The sequence below is a fragment of the Hyperolius riggenbachi genome, chromosome 9, assembly GCF_040937935.1.
Source record: "Hyperolius riggenbachi isolate aHypRig1 chromosome 9, aHypRig1.pri, whole genome shotgun sequence".
Taxonomy (NCBI): domain Eukaryota; kingdom Metazoa; phylum Chordata; class Amphibia; order Anura; family Hyperoliidae; genus Hyperolius; species Hyperolius riggenbachi.
This window is the reverse complement of record NC_090654.1, coordinates 19,181,684-19,200,211: the sequence shown is the minus strand read 5'-3', so window position 1 is coordinate 19,200,211 and position 18,528 is coordinate 19,181,684. Positions and strand designations below refer to the sequence as shown.

Sequence of the window (18,528 nt, the reverse complement as noted above, 5' to 3'; positions counted from 1 at the left end):
TTTTTTATCATAGATATATTTATGTACAGAGGGAGATAGTGGTTGCTAGGCAGTTGGAAACAGCTATTTCCCACAATGCAATAGGGTTCACAGACAGGAAACTGTCAGGACCATGGTCACGACATCACACTGTGGGAGGGGTTTTACCACAATATCAGCCATACAAGTGCAGAAGTGTGATTGAGAGAGTCTTGCGGACATGCATATGCAGAAGCCCAGAACCATAATTGTGGTTTGGTGATCTTACGGAGGGGCTATCGGCACAGCGGAACTGCAGCGAGGGAACACAGACCGCTAGGGGCTGGAAGTTGGATGCTGGGGTAATATGCAGGCTGCCATATTTATTTCCTTTTAAACCATACCAGTTGCCGGGCAGCCCTGCTGATTCTCTGCCTCTAATACGTTGAGCCATAGGCCCTGAACAAGCAGGCAGCTTTCTAAGGGTGATTCAGACACTACTGCAGCCAAATAGATCAGCAGGGCTGCCAGGCAACTGGTATGGTTTAAAAGGAAATAAATATGGCAGCCTTCATATCCCTCTCGTTACAGGTGTCCTTTAAAGGACAACTGAAGTGAGAGGGATATGGAGGCTGCCATATTTATTTCCTTTCAAACAATACCAGTTGCCTGGCTGTCCTGCTGATCCTCTGCCTCTAATACTATTAGCCATAGCCCCTAAACAATCATGCAGCAGATCAGGTGTTTCTGACATTATTGTCAGATCTGACTGGATTAGCTGCATGCTGGTTTCTGGTGTGATTCAGACACTACTGCAGCCAAATAGATATGACAGCCTCTACATCCCTCTTGTTACAGTTGTACAAGAGGGGTGATTCAAATGGGTGTGGTCAGTAGAGAAAGAGGCATTCTTAGAAGGAGAACCGCCACTTCCTCCCCACTCATATTCGATGTTCTTTACCATTAAAGCATGGACCACAAAAAGGAAGGTGCTGTGACATACGTCACAGCACCATATATACAAAGGTGTAACTAGAAAACAAACACCCTCCCCCTCCAGTTCAGGGGTACTTTATGTAAACTAATATTGGTCAGTACTGCATCTACAAATGCTTTTAAATCTGTACTTGCTGCAGTTTCAGCTTTTTAAATTGTTGGCTAGAGAGGGGAAGGATGAGAGCCTCTGCCAGCTTTTTTATTCTGTCTTTGCCCCTGCCGGTCTCATGGCTTTTCCTGTCCCTGTGACACCAATGGAATGACAGTGTGGTGTCACAATGGAAGGAACGGAACGACCGCAGTAATACCTAACAGAAACTTTCTCCTTTCTACACAATCAGCTTATATCATGGCTGAAATGTATCTACTTCCTGCTCATACAGGAAGAGGGGGAAGTTCCCCGACAAGGACATGAAGAAAATAAAAAAAATGGTGTTTTTAACCCCTTTAAAACCATCACAAATTAAAACCATACCTGTGGGGGCAGCTGAGTTTGCTAGCGACTATTGACTGTTCATTCTAACCCTTTAGCAGCCATTTTATTTAGGGGATTGCAGGTGCTCCAGGCCAATTTATTTTAGCAAATTTTTTTTATTTCTTACTTGTTATATTTCCTTGCTTCTAATTATTACCGCTGTAATGTATATTTATGGCCACTTGTCACTAGGGGGCAGTGTGAGACCATTATAGAGGGCTTCTGCTTTGTTTCTGTATTTTCTGGTACTAGAGAGGGATCAAAGCATTCCAAGAATTTACAGCACAACCAGTACTGCTGACTGAGGTCAAACGCAGTGCACTTATCTCAAACAAGATAACTTTATTGAAGCTGCTTATGGATTAAAGTAATGTACCAATAAACCACTGCTTTGTATTTTTCTTGAAATAATTTGAATACATCTTCAGTAGCTTTGCCTTTTTACAACATATGTACCTGTCATGATTCTGCCATTGCCCGGTAAGTAACTTTATAACCGACTTATAGAGCAGTAGAAAGGACCAGATTGAGGTTGTCATTTTTGTTTCGTTATAGGCTAGAAAGCGAAAGAAGACATCTGATTGGGCGGTATGGGCACTAAACACATTTCATAGAGTTCTTATTATAAGTCTCAGCTCCATGTTACCGTATAGCCTTATCTTCTTCTTTCTCTTTGCTCAAAAAGTTTTGCAGTTTTTTTTATGTTATCTGTTTATTTATGATGACCTCAAAATACACCTTAAAGTGACACGGAAGCGAAAATAAAACTTATGATATAATGAATTTTGTGTGTAGTACGGATAAGGAATAGATCATTAGTAGCAAAGAAATAAGTCTCATATTTTTATTTTCAGTTATATAGCGTTTTTTATAGCATTTCGTTATATTTGCATTCTGCTCTGTCTTACAGTTTAACCACTTCGGGACCGGCCGCCTAACCCCCCTTAAGGACCAGGGTATTTTGCAGTGGAGGGGGGTTCGCGCGTTTGGGGGGTCAGGCGGCCGGATCCCGTCTGTGGCTGGCTGGGCAGTGTGTCGTCCCCCCCCCCCCCCATGGTGGATGTGTCCCCTCTTACCCCAGCAGCAATCACTCACCTTGCGATGGCTGCTGATCACTGAGGGGAGATGCCAGCTGTCATATGACAGCTTAATCTCCCCTCCCGCGCACGATCGCGTTGGGACGGTTCTTTAGCGCGGTCGTTGAATCAACGTCCGGTCAGAACTGTACCACCACCTGCTGGACGTTGATTAGACCTACGTCGGTCCCCAAAAGGTTAAGAATACAGAGTGTGGTTTGCAGAGCTAATGACCCTTTGAACTTCTCTTCTCACTGAACCTTATCTGAAGCTGTCTGTCACTGTTTCTTTGTATATATTTCTTGTCTTCTATAGTGCTCCAGAAATCAGCAACCAATTTATCGCGGAGCTCAGAGAAGCTCTTTTGCATAGATAACTGAAGTTTCCTAACTCTTCCTGTACTGTAAATAATATGACTTGTTTCTTTGCTACTAATGTTCTTTTTCTTAACTGTACTACACATACAATTCATTATTTTATAAGTTTTTCACTTAAATCGTAGCTTCCTGTTTTGTAGGAATAAAACAACCTTGATTACCCTTTATTAAAGAGACCCTGTAGTGAGAGATGGGAGAATGCAGTAAATTATTCAGGATACCCAGTTTGGCAGTCATTTTCCTGGTTTCTGCACCAGAAACACTCCCTATAGCTCTTTATTGCTGTATATTGGTATGTAGCCCCGCCCATAGCCTAGGCTGTTTAGCTATGCGAAATTCTCCTCCCAGAGCATTCTGGGAGACCAGGCATTATTTGTACTGGCTTTGGAATTTTCAGAAATAAACATTCCCCAGAGATGTACCTGACAGGACTAAATATGTCAGCACCAGTGATAAATGTCATAATGTAAATCGGGGAAAGGAAATGTTTTACAATTGGCAAACACTGACTAAATAATCTGTAAATGAATACTGTAATTTAAAAATAAAAGGTATACCATTTCAAAAGTAGTTTTTTGTTTTGAAGCTAAACAGGTTTACTTTCATTTTTCCTGGGTTGTGGTCACATGATACCTACAGGAAGCAGCTGACTCCTTTGTATATTGAAAGAACACTTCTTCTTCTTCTTCACCTTCATGGCACTTGTTAGTGTTGGGGGGCATGTTAAGAACAATCCATGATCACTCTGGGTGACAATTCATACATCACTTTAGGTAATCCTGAGACAAAGAGAGCAAGAGAATTTTCACTTACCTGGGCTTCCTCTAGTCCCCTGTAATCCATCAGCTCCCTCAGTTTACCGGTAAAGCGGACCTGAACTCAGAACTTCCTCTCTGCTCTAAAAGTTAAGCAACAGTATAATAAAGATTTCTTTGTTACAGCTTACAGAACTCCTGCAATAAATCTGCAGTGTGTCTACTTCCTGCTTTCATGGAAGCAGAGAAAGGGTTATCATCCTGAGTTTACATATTAGCTGTGTCTGCCATATAGCTGAGAGATCAAATTACACTTGTGATTACTTGAAGATGAGGCAGAATTAGACAGGCTTTTATCTCTAAAAACACACAGGATGTATTTCTCTCTGTTTTCCTTCTGCCCTGGGCAAGAGTTCAGGTCCACTTTAATAGTATCCAGCAAGGTGTACATTATATTTCCAGAGAATAAAGCTAGTTATGCTGTGAAAACTAAAAGTAAAAGGTTTTCTCTGCTGCACACGTTTTCTAGAATGTTTTGCTTTCCTCCTTTTGCTCTAAATCCTTAAAGGGAACCTGAACTTAGTAAAATTATTTAAAATAAACACATGGCGCAGCTCCAAATGAATATTCCATACTAACCACACCGTCAGTTCCACTCAGAAGCTCACCATTTTCTTCTTACGATACCTTCCAGTTATCAATATTTTGTCAGAACTGAAATATAGCAGTTGCTGTCAGTTACATATCAGCAGCTGTCAGTTACAACTGAATGTGCAAGGTAATGTCCATGTTTCCCTTTGGCTGAAGTGGGTGATATTACAGTTTAACAGTCTGCTGACCAGGAAGCTGTTAGGGGGTAATGGCCATTTTTAAAATGGAGGACAGAGAATTCCATTGATCACAGTGGACAAACAGGACGCAGGAGAGGAGAAAGAGGTTGCTGAGTAGACTACACAGGAGGTAAGTATGACGTCACGTGTGTATGTTTATTTTGACTTTTTATTATTTTTAGTTCAGGTTCTCTTTAAGTCTTCTTTCTGCCTTTGAACACCTCCTGCTGATGAAAGTGTTTCCCCTCCGGGAACCCTCGGAGCTGACGTTTCTATCCACCATATGAATCTCTGATCCTTGCCTCTTATCAGGGAGTCTGGACGCAGACCGCGGGATGGACGACGTCGGTCTAGCGGCTGGGCGGAGCCAGCGGGAGAAGAAGAGATCGTACAAGGATCTGCTGCGTGAGGAGGAGGAGATTGCTGAGCAGGTCCGGAAGTCCTCCAAGAAGAGGCCCAAGGTAAGACCCCGCCCCCTCCATTCCCATCCAAAATGACATGAAACGTTTGTATAGAGCTGGTCCTGCTGTATTACACATCTATGATTTTCCTGAAGTGTGTACTTTCCTTGTAGGACGCAGAGTTCACCCCTCCGGTGCCGGAGTCCCATAAGAAGAAAAAGAAGCACTCCGAGGAGACACATCATACAGGTGGGGGCACATGCTAGTATTAAAGTGGAATGAAACCCTGCATTTCTTCTTTGCTCTAAAAGATCATTTACACAACCATTTTTTTAATAGAACAGCATTCAACTAGTTAAACACAGGACTTACAAGCTCCCTGCAGGGAAAGCTGGAGCATCCAAACTGGAGATAATGTTATATTGTGTTTACTCAATTGTATTAAGTGAGGATTGTAAACAAACACTTCTTTGACACTGCAGAGTCTTCTGAACACAGACAGACACTCAGAAAGCATTTCTGCTCAAAATTGAAGATTAATAAATCGGTTATGAATAAAATGCAAAGGCCGCTCTCAGAGCAAAAAAAATGTACTCTGGGAACTTGTAATTTCTAAATGAATAATAATACTTATGCACAAATGCAAATATGATAACCGAATGGCGTATAAAATGTAGGAAAACATGTTTTTATTGAATATTATGTCAGGGTTTTATACCGCTGTAATTGGCTGTTTTATTTTTAGTGTATGTACCGGTTATGTATATATATGTATAACTACCTAACCACCTGTCGGGGTTCTGCTTATCTTGTCACTGGTTACAAGTGCGAGCAGCCCCGGGGGGGGGGGGTGGGGGGGTGGAGCCGCGACCCCCAGGACTTCCCACCACAGACGAGAACAAACAGAAGGGGTACCTTTCCAATATGGGAAGGATTATGGTACAGGACAGACTAACAAACTAACTGGACAGGACGGGATAGTGCGGATGGGAAGGACTGGACAGAATGGATAGGGAAGGCAGGACGGAGCTGGTTGAACGGGGGATAGCTGGATAAGTGCCGGATTACTGGAGTGTGCAGCCTGGAAAGGGCAGACTCGGCCGTATAGCCAGAGCTGTATTGACGGGGCTGCACGTGTGTGTGGGGGGGGGGGGGGGGGGGGAGGGTTTACTGGCAAGGCCCAGACTTGCAGACTAGTAAGGGTAAATGGGCAGGCTGATCAGGACAGGGAGACTGACATACAGACTGACAAGCAGGCTACCAATGGGAACTATAGACCAGTGACTGACGGGGCTGACTGAGAACAGGAATGACTGGCAGGGATGAGGCAGGCAAACTGATACAGGACAACCGGACAGACTCAGGACTGACAGGGAACACCAGCAAGGGGCAAACAGACTGGCAGGCAGACTCAGGGCTGTTACTCGGTACAAAAATCATCCCACTCCTCAGTTTATGAAACCACGACTCCAACTCTGACTCCGGGTACTTAAAATGGCTCCGACTCCCGATTCCTCGACTCCTAACTCTTTAGTATAATACTTACCAGGGCTGTGGATTTTGTACAAAAATCATCCGACTCCTCAGTTTATGAAACCACCGACTCCAACTCCAGGTACCCAAAATTGAACGACTCCGCAGTTTATGAAACCTCCAACTCCAGGTACTCAAAATTGAACGGCTCTGACTCCTCGACTCCAACTCCACAGCCCTGGGCAGACTAAGCTGCCCAAACAACAAGACCTGCAGGCAGAGGACTAAGATCAGGCTGGAGATGGCATGAACACATGCCACAGCTGTGTAGCATCATACAACAGTGCTGGTGGAGTGAGAGTTCATGGTTTAAATACCCTGACTCTCGTGCCAGCGCTGAAGCCAACATTAACATTTAAATGCAATTGCTCCAAAATCTCTCCAGAAATGCTGCATGCACCATGTTTGATATTTCAGCAAATCACCAATCACTGGTGACCGCTACAGTGAGAACTATACCATTGACTCAATTAGCATCATAACTTTGCTGAACGCCAGTAATCAGCAAAGCGCTGCCAAAGCGCCCACTGTGAACTAGTCCTAAATGTCATGAACAGCAAAAAAACGTATTAAAGCGGCTTTGAGGCAAATGGCCTGCACCCGTAGGCCTCTATTCCCTTTAAATCAGAAGTGCCCGCAATGTAATTTTTAGTTTTTAAAGAGACACTGAAGCGGAAAAAAAAATGATATAATGAATTGGTTGTGTAGTACGGATAATTACTAGAACATTAGCAGCAAAGAAAATATTCTCATATTTTTATTTTCAGTTATATAGTGTTTTATAACATTGCATCATTCTTTAATATTTGCAGTTTACACACTACTCGGCATTCTAAATGATTTTTTCAGAGCAGTCTGTGAACTATTGACCTGTCCTCTGCAGAGAAAAAGAAAATTCTTCACTGAAAGCTGAGATAATAAACTTCAGAAGACAGCCCTCTCTGCGACTTTGAAAGTTGTAGAGCTTAAAGGGAACCTGAAGCGAGGAAAATTATTTAAAATAAACGCATGACGTAGCTGCAAATGAATATTACGGTACATACTAACCTCACCGTCAGTTCCTCTCAGAAGCTCACCATTTTCCTCTTACATTGATCACTTCCAGTTCTGACAATATTTTGTCAGAACTGATATATACCAGTTGCTGTCAGTTATATATCAGCAGCTGTCAGTTACAACTAAATGTGCAAGGTAATGTCCATGTTTTCCTATGGCTCAAGTGGATGATAGTACAGTTTAACAGTGTGCTGACCAGGAAGCTGTTATGGGGTTAATGGCCATTTTTAAAATGGAGGATGGAGAAATCCATTGATCACAGTGGACAAATGGGACGCAGGAGAGGAGAAAGAGATTCAGGAGTAGACTACACAGGAGGTAAGTATGACCTGTGTATGGTTATTTTGACTTTTTTATTTTCAGTTCAGGTTCTCTTTAATGGCTTTTTTGCATGGGACGTTTCTTAACTCTTCCTGTACTGGAAACAATTAGACTTATGTCTCTGCTCCTAATGTTTTATTTCTTAGCTATACTACACATACAAATCATTATATCATAAGTTTTTTTCGCTTCAGTGTCTCTTTAAATGTTGCCATTAAAACAAACGGGTATGTCAACAATATACGGTAATGTATATTTATATCCCACCTTATCTCTTTTCTAGAATTATCTTCCTCGGACAGTAAGAAGAAGAAAAAACATGGCGTGTCCGGCTCTTCTTCATCCTCCGATACCGCCATGGACCTCCTGAATTCCATTTCCTCCCCTGTGGTTTCTTCCAGCAGACATTCATCCAAGAGAAACGAGAAAACAATGGCACCTCCTGTCCAGGCCCCGCCCTCAAGGCCTACAACCCGAAAAGAGCATCGCAAAAAGGGTGGAGAAGACGCTCCTGAGGACCTCTCCACTAAATCAAAGAAGCCCAAACCTTTGACTTTACGGGAGCCTGAAGGACTACGCATGAAACTCATCCTGTCTCCCAAGGAGAAGTCCTCCGAATCTCAGATCCCAACCCAAGAAAGTCCTTCGTGTAGTGACAAAAGCTCTTCCAAAAAGAGCAGCAAGAAATCAAAAGATGAAACCGAGAAGAGCAGTCATAAAAAACACAAAAAGGAAAGCCACACCTCACGGCGCGGTGGAACGCCGGAGTCAGCCTCTTCCTCTGGAGCAGATGCGGACACGGGGCAGCTTGTAGTTGACGACTCTCTTCGGGAGTTGATGAAGAAGAAAAAGAAGTCAAAAAAGAGTAAGAAGAAAAAAGATAAACATAAGGAAGAGAAGCATAAAAAGCACAGCAAGAGTAAGAAGGAGCATGCGATGGAGAGTCCAAAACCGGCTGCAACGCCTGTACTTTCCCCACCCCCACCCGCTACTGCCATAGCTGCCGTGGTAACAGCATCTCCCCCGCCGGTCCAAAGCCCTCCGGCTGTGGCCCCTCAGCCTACACCCATCCTTGTGCCGCTTTCTGAAGGAGCTTCAGACAAAAAGAAGAAGAAAGAAGATCCTGAAAAGGTACGTCTGTTTTTCTGCCAAGATATATGTGTTACGGCCAGAAACCGAAGTCGGGCCACTTCTGGATCTGGCCGGATAATGTGCAAACAGTGTCAGATGAACTTGCATATTCAGACTTTGGCCGGCCACAACGGGAAATGGTGGAACCCTGTTGGCCAAGCCTCGATGCCTATCCTGTAGTAAGAGCCAGGCCAGCTAACACATGGAGCAAAGGAGGTGCAGAGCAAACACTGGAAGGGAACAGCAGGGACCCATCTGTTGTACCAGCCTGCTGCTGTGCCAGTCCGCCTTCCCTCTGCTATACCGTGCCCCCCTCTGCACCTGACTTATTCCATGTTTTTCCGACTTACAAACTCTAATCCACCTCCACATGGTTGTGAGGTCTTACAGCAGGGTCTCAGGGAAGGGAGAGGGATGGAAGAAAGTCAGGTGTAATGGGGAGACACTGCGGAGCAGGGGAAAGGCGGGCTGGTATAGGGGTGGCTGGATGGTGTAATGGTTAAGGGCTCTGCCTCTGACACAGGAGACCTGGGTTCGAATCTCGGCTCTGCCTGTTCAGTAAGCCAGCACCTATTCAGCAGGAGACCTTGGACAAGTCTCCCTAACACTGCTACTGCCTATAGAGCACGTCCTAGTGGCTGCAGCTCTGGTGCTTTGAGTCCGCCAGGAGAAAAGCGCGATATAAGTGTTCTGTGTTTGTATAGCACATAGGTCACTGCTGTTTCTTTTTGTTCTTTTTCATTTGCTCTTACCGCTTCAGAATAGGCATGTCTGGGATTTAGTCATCCGAAATCTAACATTTCCCGTTCTGGCCTGCAAAAATTTGTCATACCATTTGACCAGTTCTGTAACAAAACAGTTGATTATTGAAGTTTGGCAGTACTCTGCAGACACAGCTTATATGTTAACACCGGATGTTAACTCTTTCTCTGCTTTCATTAAAAATCAGGAAGTGGACTCACTGCAGATTTATTGCAGGAGTTCTGTAAGCTGTAGCAAAGAAATGTTTTTTTAAAGGTTATTATGCTGTTGCTTATCTGTTATAGAAGAGAGAAAGTTCTGTGTTCAGGGCTTCTTTAAAGGAAACATCCAAGCACGAAAAAAAACAAAACGAAATCCACTTACCTGGGGCTTCCTCCAGCCCCTGGCTGCCGTCCTGTGCCTTTACCGCAGCTCAAGTGGCTCCAGGTGTCCTTCGCTGCAGCGGTGGACTTACCTCCATAAAGCAGACACGAAAGACTGTCTGTATAATAGTAATTACATTTATTATATGGTACCCCAAAAGTGCAACGCGTTTTTGTCTGTATGATAGTAATCACATTTATTATATGGTACCCCAAAAGTGCAACGTGTTTCGCAGGCCGAGCCCGCTTCATCAGGCAATAAAGTGGGGACAAAACAGAATTCCAGCAGTAGCAGGTGTAGCGCCTCAGAGGTAAGTCCACCACTTCCTCCAAGCAAATTTTAAAGCTTTTATCCACTTTTATTCTGCTGGCGCCTCTGTTCTCCTACTGCAAAATCGTGTCCATCCCAGGTAAGTATAGATCTATACCCTTTATCTCAGGTTTCCGTTGTGTCTACTTTGCCTAATTAAGAACTGACGTATGATTATAGTGTGTTTTGTTGTCATAATGCTAAGTTTTTAATTTACAAAACAAATGATCCACTGGAGTCTCAAATATCAATCACTTTATTAAATACTGTATACAATTCCCCTTTTAACCCCACGAAAAAGAGCAGCCTATGATGTATCACTATGCCAAATACACAGCCGGCATGTGTCAAACAACCATCATGCACATCAACCACACACTCTTGCATGAAGTCCATAAACTCCCGGGAGCAATGAAAAATATCAAATTGACATCCACAGAAAAATGGTCGGCAAAGTGCTGTAGGTATGTTAAACCGGATTAATAACTCTTCAATAAACTCGGCGGAACTTAGCTGATGGAGTGATGCAATACGGTGGATGCCCTCTGAGGTGGTGAGAGCCCTCTAGGGCAACGTAGTTCACTAGTTGGAGGTGATGAGAGCCCTCCACATAACGCTGCTGTAACTTTGCCCATGTGTTGAGCTTTGCTGTAATCCAACTAACCACTTGCCTTGCTGCTGCTTGATCTAACACAGAACTGTACAATAAGAGCATATTGCATGCGTGCAGGATGACTTCTGTTGCAATTGATCTCAGCAGAGTTTATTGAAGAGTTATTAATCTGGTTTAACATACCTACAGCACTTTGCCGACCATTTTTCTGTGGATGTCAATTTGATATTTTTCATTGCTCCCGGGAGTTTATGGACTTCATGCAAGAGTGTGTGGTTGATGTGCATGATGGTTGTTTGACACATGCCGGCTGTGTATTTGGCATAGTGATACATCATAGGCTGCTCTTTTTAGTGGGGTTAAAAGGGGAATTGTATACAGTATTTAATAAAGTGATTGATATTTGAGACTCCAGTGGATCATTTGTTTTGTGCTTGGTTCTATTTACCACTGTGAGGCTCCCCTGCACAGGGTGCTATCAATCTGTGTATAAAAAGATCCAGCGCATGGTATTGTTTTCTAAGTTTTTAATTTAAAGACCAGTTACAATACAAACCATCTTAGCAAAATGTCTCCAAAGCTGTAAGTAGATGTGGGTAGTTTCTTAAAAAATAAGCTGGTTTCTTGTTTTCCCTGACTGCAGAACCAACCTAAGAAGAAGAACATGTCTGCCTATCAGGTGTTCTCGAAGGAGTACCGAGGAAGCATTGTGGCAGAGCATCCTGGCCTCGGTAAGCAGCGCACACACACGCCAATGAAAATTGTATAGATTACATAGTGGATTTCCAGGCTGAAATGTAGGGGAAGACCTCCTATTGCTCCTCTTATTTATTACAAGGTCTCTTCTCCTGTGGGGAAGACTCTGCCACCCTTCTCAGGACAGGTGCCGCATCCTTCCTTTTTGGATAATGGGAACAGTGGGGGTAGGGTAGGTGATGGGTAGGCCTGAATGATTTTAGGTACAAATTGAATTGAGAGATTTCTGTCCAAAATCGCGATTTCCTTCAACTCGAGCTTTGTTCCCACTCTGGGTCTCTCTGTGCCCTTGTCTCTCTCTGTACCCGCTCTGGGTCTCTCTCTGTACCTGCTCTGGGTCTCTCTCTGTACCCGCTCTTAGTCTCTCTCTGTACCCGCTCTGGGTCTCTCTGTACCTGCTCTGGGTCTCTCTCTGTACCTGCTCTGGGTCTCTCTCTGTACCTGCTCTGGGTCTCTCTCTGTACCTGCTCTGGGTCTCTCTCTGTACCCGCTCTGGGTCTCTCTCTGTACCCGCTCTGGGTCTCTCTCTGTACCCGCTCTGGGTCTCTCTCTGTACCCGCTCTGGGTCTCTCTCTGTACCCGCTCTTAGTCTCTCTCTGTACCCGCTCTGGGTCTCTCTGTACCTGCTCTGGGTCTCTCTCTGTACCTGCTCTGGGTCTCTCTCTGTACCTGCTCTGGGTCTCTCTCTGTACCTGCTCTGGGTCTCTCTCTGTACCTGCTCTGGGTCTCTCTCTGTACCTGCTCTGGGTCTCTCTCTGTACCTGCTCTGGGTCTCTCTCTGTACCCGCTCTGGGTCTCTCTCTGTACCCGCTCTGGGTCTCTCTCTGTACCCGCTCTGGGTCTCTCTCTGTACCCGCTCTGGGTCTCTCTCTGTACCCGCTCTGGGTCTCTCTCTGTACCCGCTCTGGGTCTCTCTCTGTACCTGCTCTGGGTCTCTCTCTGTACCTGCTCTGGGTCTCTCTCTGTACCTGCTCTTAGTCTCTCTCTGTACCTGCTCTGGGTCTCTCTGTACCTGCTCTGGGTCTCTCTCTGTACCCGCTCTTAGTCTCTCTCTGTACCTGCTCTGGGTCTCTCTGTACCTGCTCTGGGTCTCTCTCTGTACCTGCTCTGGGTCTCTCTCTGTACCCGCTCTGGGTCTCTCTCTGTACCCGCTCTGGGTCTCTCTCTGTACCCGCTCTGGGTCTCTCTCTGTACCTGCTCTGGGTCTCTCTCTGTACCCGCTCTTAGTCTCTCTCTGTACCCGCTCTGGGTCTCTCTCTGTACCTGCTCTGGGTCTCTCTCTGTACCCGCTCTGGGTCTCTCTCTGTACCCGCTCTGGGTCTCTCTCTGTACCCGCTCTGGGTCTCTCTCTGTACCCGCTCTTGGTCTCTCTCTGTACCCGCTCTTAGTCTCTCTCTGTACCCGCTCTGGGTCTCTCTCTGTACCCGCTCTGGGTCTCTCTCTGTACCCGCTCTGGGTCTCTCTCTGTACCCGCTCTGGGTCTCTCTCTGTACCCGCTCTGGGTCTCTCTCTGTACCCGCTCTGGGTCTCTCTCTGTGCCCACTCTGGGTCTCTCTCTGTACCCGCTCTGGGTCTCTCTCTGTACCCGCTCTGGGTCTCTCTCTGTACCTGCTCTGGGTCTCTCTCTGTACCCGCTCTGGGTCTCTCTCTGTACCCGCTCTTAGTCTCTCTCTGTACCTGCTCTGGGTCTCTCTCTGTACCCGCTCTGGGTCTCTCTCTGTACCCGCTCTGGGTCTCTCTCTGTACCCGCTCTGGGTCTCTCTCTGTACCCGCTCTGGGTCTCTCTCTGTACCCGCTCTGGGTCTCTCTCTGTACCCGCTCTGGGTCTCTCTCTGTACCCGCTCTGGGTCTCTCTCTGTACCCGCTCTGGGTCTCTCTCTGTACCTGCTCTGGGTCTCTCTCTGTACCCGCTCTTAGTCTCTCTCTGTACCCGCTCTGGGTCTCTCTCTGTACCCGCTCTGGGTCTCTCTCTGTACCCGCTCTGGGTCTCTCTCTGTACCCGCTCTGGGTCTCTCTCTGTACCCGCTCTGGGTCTCTCTCTGTGCCCGCTCTGGGTCTCTCTCTGTACCTGCTCTGGGTCTCTCTCTGTACCTGCTCTGGGTCTCTCTCTGTACCTGCTCTGGGTCTCTCTCTGTACCCGCTCTTAGTCTCTCTCTGTACCTGCTCTGGGTCTCTCTCTGTACCCGCTCTTAGTCTCTCTCTGTACCCGCTCTGGGTCTCTCTCTGTACCCGCTCTGGGTCTCTCTCTGTACCCGCTCTGGGTCTCTCTCTGTACCCGCTCTGGGTCTCTCTCTGTACCCGCTCTGGGTCTCTCTCTGTACCCGCTCTGGGTCTCTCTCTGTACCCGCTCTGGGTCTCTCTCTGTACCCGCTCTGGGTCTCTCTCTGTACCCGCTCTGGGTCTCTCTCTGTACCCGCTCTGGGTCTCTCTCTGTACCTGCTCTGGGTCTCTCTCTGTACCTGCTCTACCCGGGACGGGACAGGGGGGATTTTGAAGCCACTTCTTCAAACTTCCCCCATGTGGAAATGACATCATGATAAATCGATGCTTTGACGATTCTGAAATCGTTATCTTGGTGAACGCGATTTTGGTTTAAATTCAATTTATTATTCAGGCCTACTAATGGGAGTGCTTTTGTTTGACAAGCCTGTTTCCTTCTTCCCTTTCCCATGATTCCAGTGACAGGAAATGACTGAGCAATAGCTACTGAAGTGGCCTCCACTACTGCATCACCTTAGGGATCCTCCAGTGAAGATATTTACCCAAACCAGTTGAAGAACTCAGCTGCAGAGCTTATGTGTCAGTCTATGAGCAAACCTCCAGTGTAACATTAGTGTCAGGGACACTGTCTCCATATGCTATAATGCATTTGGATATTGACATTTCTATTTACTCAACCACTCCATTCCATATAAGGAGAAGGCCCCACTTCCTTTATAGTATAACACCATAGTGTTGGCTATGACTTATAGAAAAAACTGAGTTAAAGTGTCCTTCTCACCGGGCTCCATGGAGACAGTTGCCCAATAGAGTCTGGATATGCCTGCTAAACCTATCAGAGCTTGGACTACATTTTCCATCAGCCCCTCCCCTGTCCCCATGTGACCGGCGATGGCCAATGGTGTGCATGCAGTGCTAGTCTATGGGGACACCCATTTGCAATGCATTATCGATAAGGGAGTTTAGGGCTACACTTGTGTTCACATTTTATTAAAACTAAGTCACAGAACTATTAAATAACCTCACTTAAAAACAACTGGTACCAGAGCTGTGGAAAATAGAAGAATTGATACTTGCCCGAGGCTTCCTCCAGCCCCATAAACATGTGTAAGTCCCTCGCCATCTTCCCGCGGTCTGCCGCTCAGCCGTGTTCAGCCCCGGTACCTGGCTCAGTTACGTCAGTCTGGGTCTACCGCGCGTGCACAGGTGGTCCGCACGTGCACAGTAGTCTCAGACTGGACCCGACTGAGCCAGGTAACGGGGCTGATGGCGGCTGAACGGCAGACCGTGGGAAGACGGCGAGGGACTCACACGTGTTTATGGGGCTGGAGGAATCCTCGGGCGAGTATCAATTCTTCTATTTTTCCACAGCTCTGGTACACTTTAATATCAGAGCGCACTCCTTAACCACCCTGGCGTTCTATTGAGATCGCCAGGGCGGCTGCGGGAGGGTTTTTTTTTAATTAAAAAAAAAAAAAACTATGCATGAAAGCCCACTAGAGGGCGCTCCTGAAGCATAATTCCGATCGCCTCCGGCGTTCAGAATTAACAAGGAAGGCTGCGATGAGCTTTCCTCGTCGCCATGGCGACGAGCGGAGTGACGTCATGGACGTCAGCCGACGTTCTGACGTCAGCCGCCTCCGATCCAGCCCTTAGCGCTGGCCGGAACTATTTGTTCCGGCTGCGCAGGGCTCGGGCGGCTGGGGGGACCCTCTTTCGCTGCTGCACGCGGCGGATCGCCGCGCTGGGGCGGCGATCAGGTAGCACACGCGGCTGGCAAAGTGCCGGCTGCGTGTGCTGCTTTTTATTTGGAGAGAATCGGCCCAGCAGGGCCTGAGCGGCACCCTCTGGTGGTAATGGACAAGCTGAGCTCGTCCATACCGCTAAGGTGGTTTAAAGGGACAGTGATACAACTTGCTCATACATGCATGGATGTGTTCACTTAGCATTGCAATTAAGTAGGGTTTTTTTTTACAGTTCTTGACTTTGTTATAATAAAACTTGTTCATTGTTGCCCTAGGCTCCCTTATCGATTTTTATTAGTGATTACAGGTGGATGCCTGATAACTGTTTATATACCTCGTATACTGTTTATATACCTCATAAAGAAGACGTGTGTTATGTGGATTGCAGGGAGATTTCTGGAATTACTATCCATCTATTGGTGGAAACCCACCTGATTATGTCAGAGCGTAACAAATGGGATAACCTTATTGGAGGAAACTAATGTTAAAAATTAACTTTTAATTAGATATGTTAAAATTGCTTAGGACAGATAACTACCCAAAGGTACACACAGTGAATCAATGGGTTGGCGTTAATTAGTCATTCGTAAAGTATTACTGCCCTCCAAACTCTCATTGTATATTTATTACAACCCCACACAATACCCGTACAATGAGAGTTTGGAGGGAAGTAATACTTTACGAATGACTAACGCCAACCCATTGTTTCACTGTGTGTACCTTTGGGTAGTTATCTGCCCTAAGCAATTTTAACGTATCTAATTAAGTTGATTTTTAACATTTGTTTCCTCCAATAAGGTTATCCCATTTGTTATGTTCTGTAGTAGATCATCTTGGCTGCAGCCATCTCCCTTTGTGGCATCTATTAGGAAGCGCTTGTAATTTTTTCCTTGCTACCAGAACGTGTGAGTAGAGTCTGTACAGAAATAGGCCCTGAGCTGTCACCCCGGGATTGAGTCCCAATGCTTGTGGATGAAATGTAACTTGCGTGCTGCAGGCTGCAATCTTCTCACAGAGATTCAATCTGTGCCTTCCCTTTTGCAGACTGAACAGTGGCAATGATGCAGTTGTGACATCACCATCAGTCAGACTCGCACAGAGTGTGACACTGACTACATTCACTCTATTGCCGCTAATAATGTTTTTAAAGTACAAGGCAGGAATTGTTTTTGCATAAAAAGTTAACTTTTGAGGATTTGCGATTATTCAGCTGTTTGATGGTATTTTTTGCTTGGGCACCAGAGATAGAGTTAAAGGGCACTTGAAGTGAGAGGCCTATGGAGGTGACCATATATCTCTTTGGCTGCTTTCGTTTCTCAATCACACACCTGAAACCAGCATGCAGCTTATCCAGACACACTTCAGAGCGCCTGATCTGCTGCATGCTTGTGCAGGGGCTATGGCTAAAAGTATTAGAGGCAGAGGATCAGCAGAATAGCCAGGCAATCTGCATTGTTTAACCCATTCAGGTTCCGTCGTTTTCACGTGAGAAATGTTCACTTCCCATTCATTAGCCTATAACTTTATCACTACTTATCACAATGCACTGATCTATATCTTGTTTTTTCCGCCACCAAATAGGCTTTCTTTGGGGGGTACATTTTGCTAAGAGCCACTTTACTGTAAATGCATTTTAACAGGAAGAATAAGAAAAAAATGGAAAAATTTATTATTTTTTTTTCAGCCATTATAGGTTTAAAATAATACATGCCTCCATAATTAAAACTCACGTATTGTATATGCCCATATGTCCCGGTTATTACACCGTTAAAATTATGTCCCTATCACAATGTATGGCGACAATATTTTATTTGGAAATAAAGGTGCATTTTTTCCATTTTGCATCTATCACTATTTACAAGTTTAAAATAAAAAAATATAGAAATATTTCATCTTTACATTGATATTTAAAAAGTTTAGACCCTTAGGTAAATATTTACATGTTTTTTTTTTTTTTTTATTGTAATGTTTTTTTTTTTTTATACTAAAATTTTTATTAGGGTACTTTTGGGAGGGTGGGAGGTAAACAATAGATTTATAATGTAAATGTGTGTTAATTCTGTTTTTTTTTTTTTTCGTAGTAATGTAGTATTACTTTTTGGCCACAAGATGGCGGCCATGAGTTTGTTTACATGACGTCACTCTAAGCGTAGCACGCGCTTAGAGTGACACATCGGGAAGGGAACGGCCAGAAAAGGCGCAGCTTCCGAGAAAAGCTGTCGCTTTTTCAGCGGGGGAGAGGAATCAATGATCGGGCTTTGTAGCCCGATACATTGATTCCTTGACTACCGAATCCGCGGCCGGGAGTGCGCGTGCACGCGCACGATCGGCCGCGGGGGCGCGCGGTAGCGCGCATGGTTCCTGGACATAGAAACTACGTCCAGGAACCAAAATAGGTTAAAGTGTAACTGTCGGGCATAAAATCAAAAATCAATTCTTTATTTGTATCTGGTAAACAAGTAAAAAGGATGCTAATCAGGCAATCCAAAAGTTAAAATCTCTATTACTGTTCTTGTTTATACATGATCATTCCCCAGTTTACCTGACTCTTGTTTGGTACATTGCCGCACAAAGGAAGTTGCAGGGCATGCTGGGTTGTCCTTTTTTGCTTCTGCGCATTAGTTAAGTCTGAAAGAAAATAAAGAAGCAAAAAAAGACAACCCAGCATGCCCTGCAACTTCCTTTTTGCGGCAACGTACCAAATAAGAGTCAGCTAAACTGGGGAATGATCATTTGTAAACAAGAAAAGTAATAGTGATTTTAACTTTTGAATTGCCTGGTTAGCATCCTTATTGTTTACCAGATAAAAATAAAGAGTTGATTTTTGATTTTATGCCTGACAGTTACACTT

General features: G+C 45.2%; 1 protein-coding gene across 3 annotated transcripts in view; it reads left to right on the top strand.

Moving 5' to 3' along the window:
* Positions 1-18,528, top strand: part of HMGXB4 (HMG-box containing 4) — a 44,050-nt gene that overhangs the window by 8,142 nt on the left and 17,380 nt on the right. For 2 of the 3 annotated variants that reach the window (XM_068252074.1, XM_068252073.1), the window contains exons 3-6: positions 4,780-4,928; positions 5,042-5,117; positions 8,062-8,909; positions 11,600-11,687. In XM_068252074.1, coding sequence (XP_068108175.1) covers positions 4,780-4,928; positions 5,042-5,117; positions 8,062-8,909; positions 11,600-11,687 — 1,161 coding nt within the window. Of the gene's footprint in view, positions 1-1,984; positions 2,018-4,779; positions 4,929-5,041; positions 5,118-8,061; positions 8,910-11,599; positions 11,688-18,528 lie in introns of all 3 variants that reach the window. The other variant, XM_068252075.1, reaches the window with a different exon arrangement.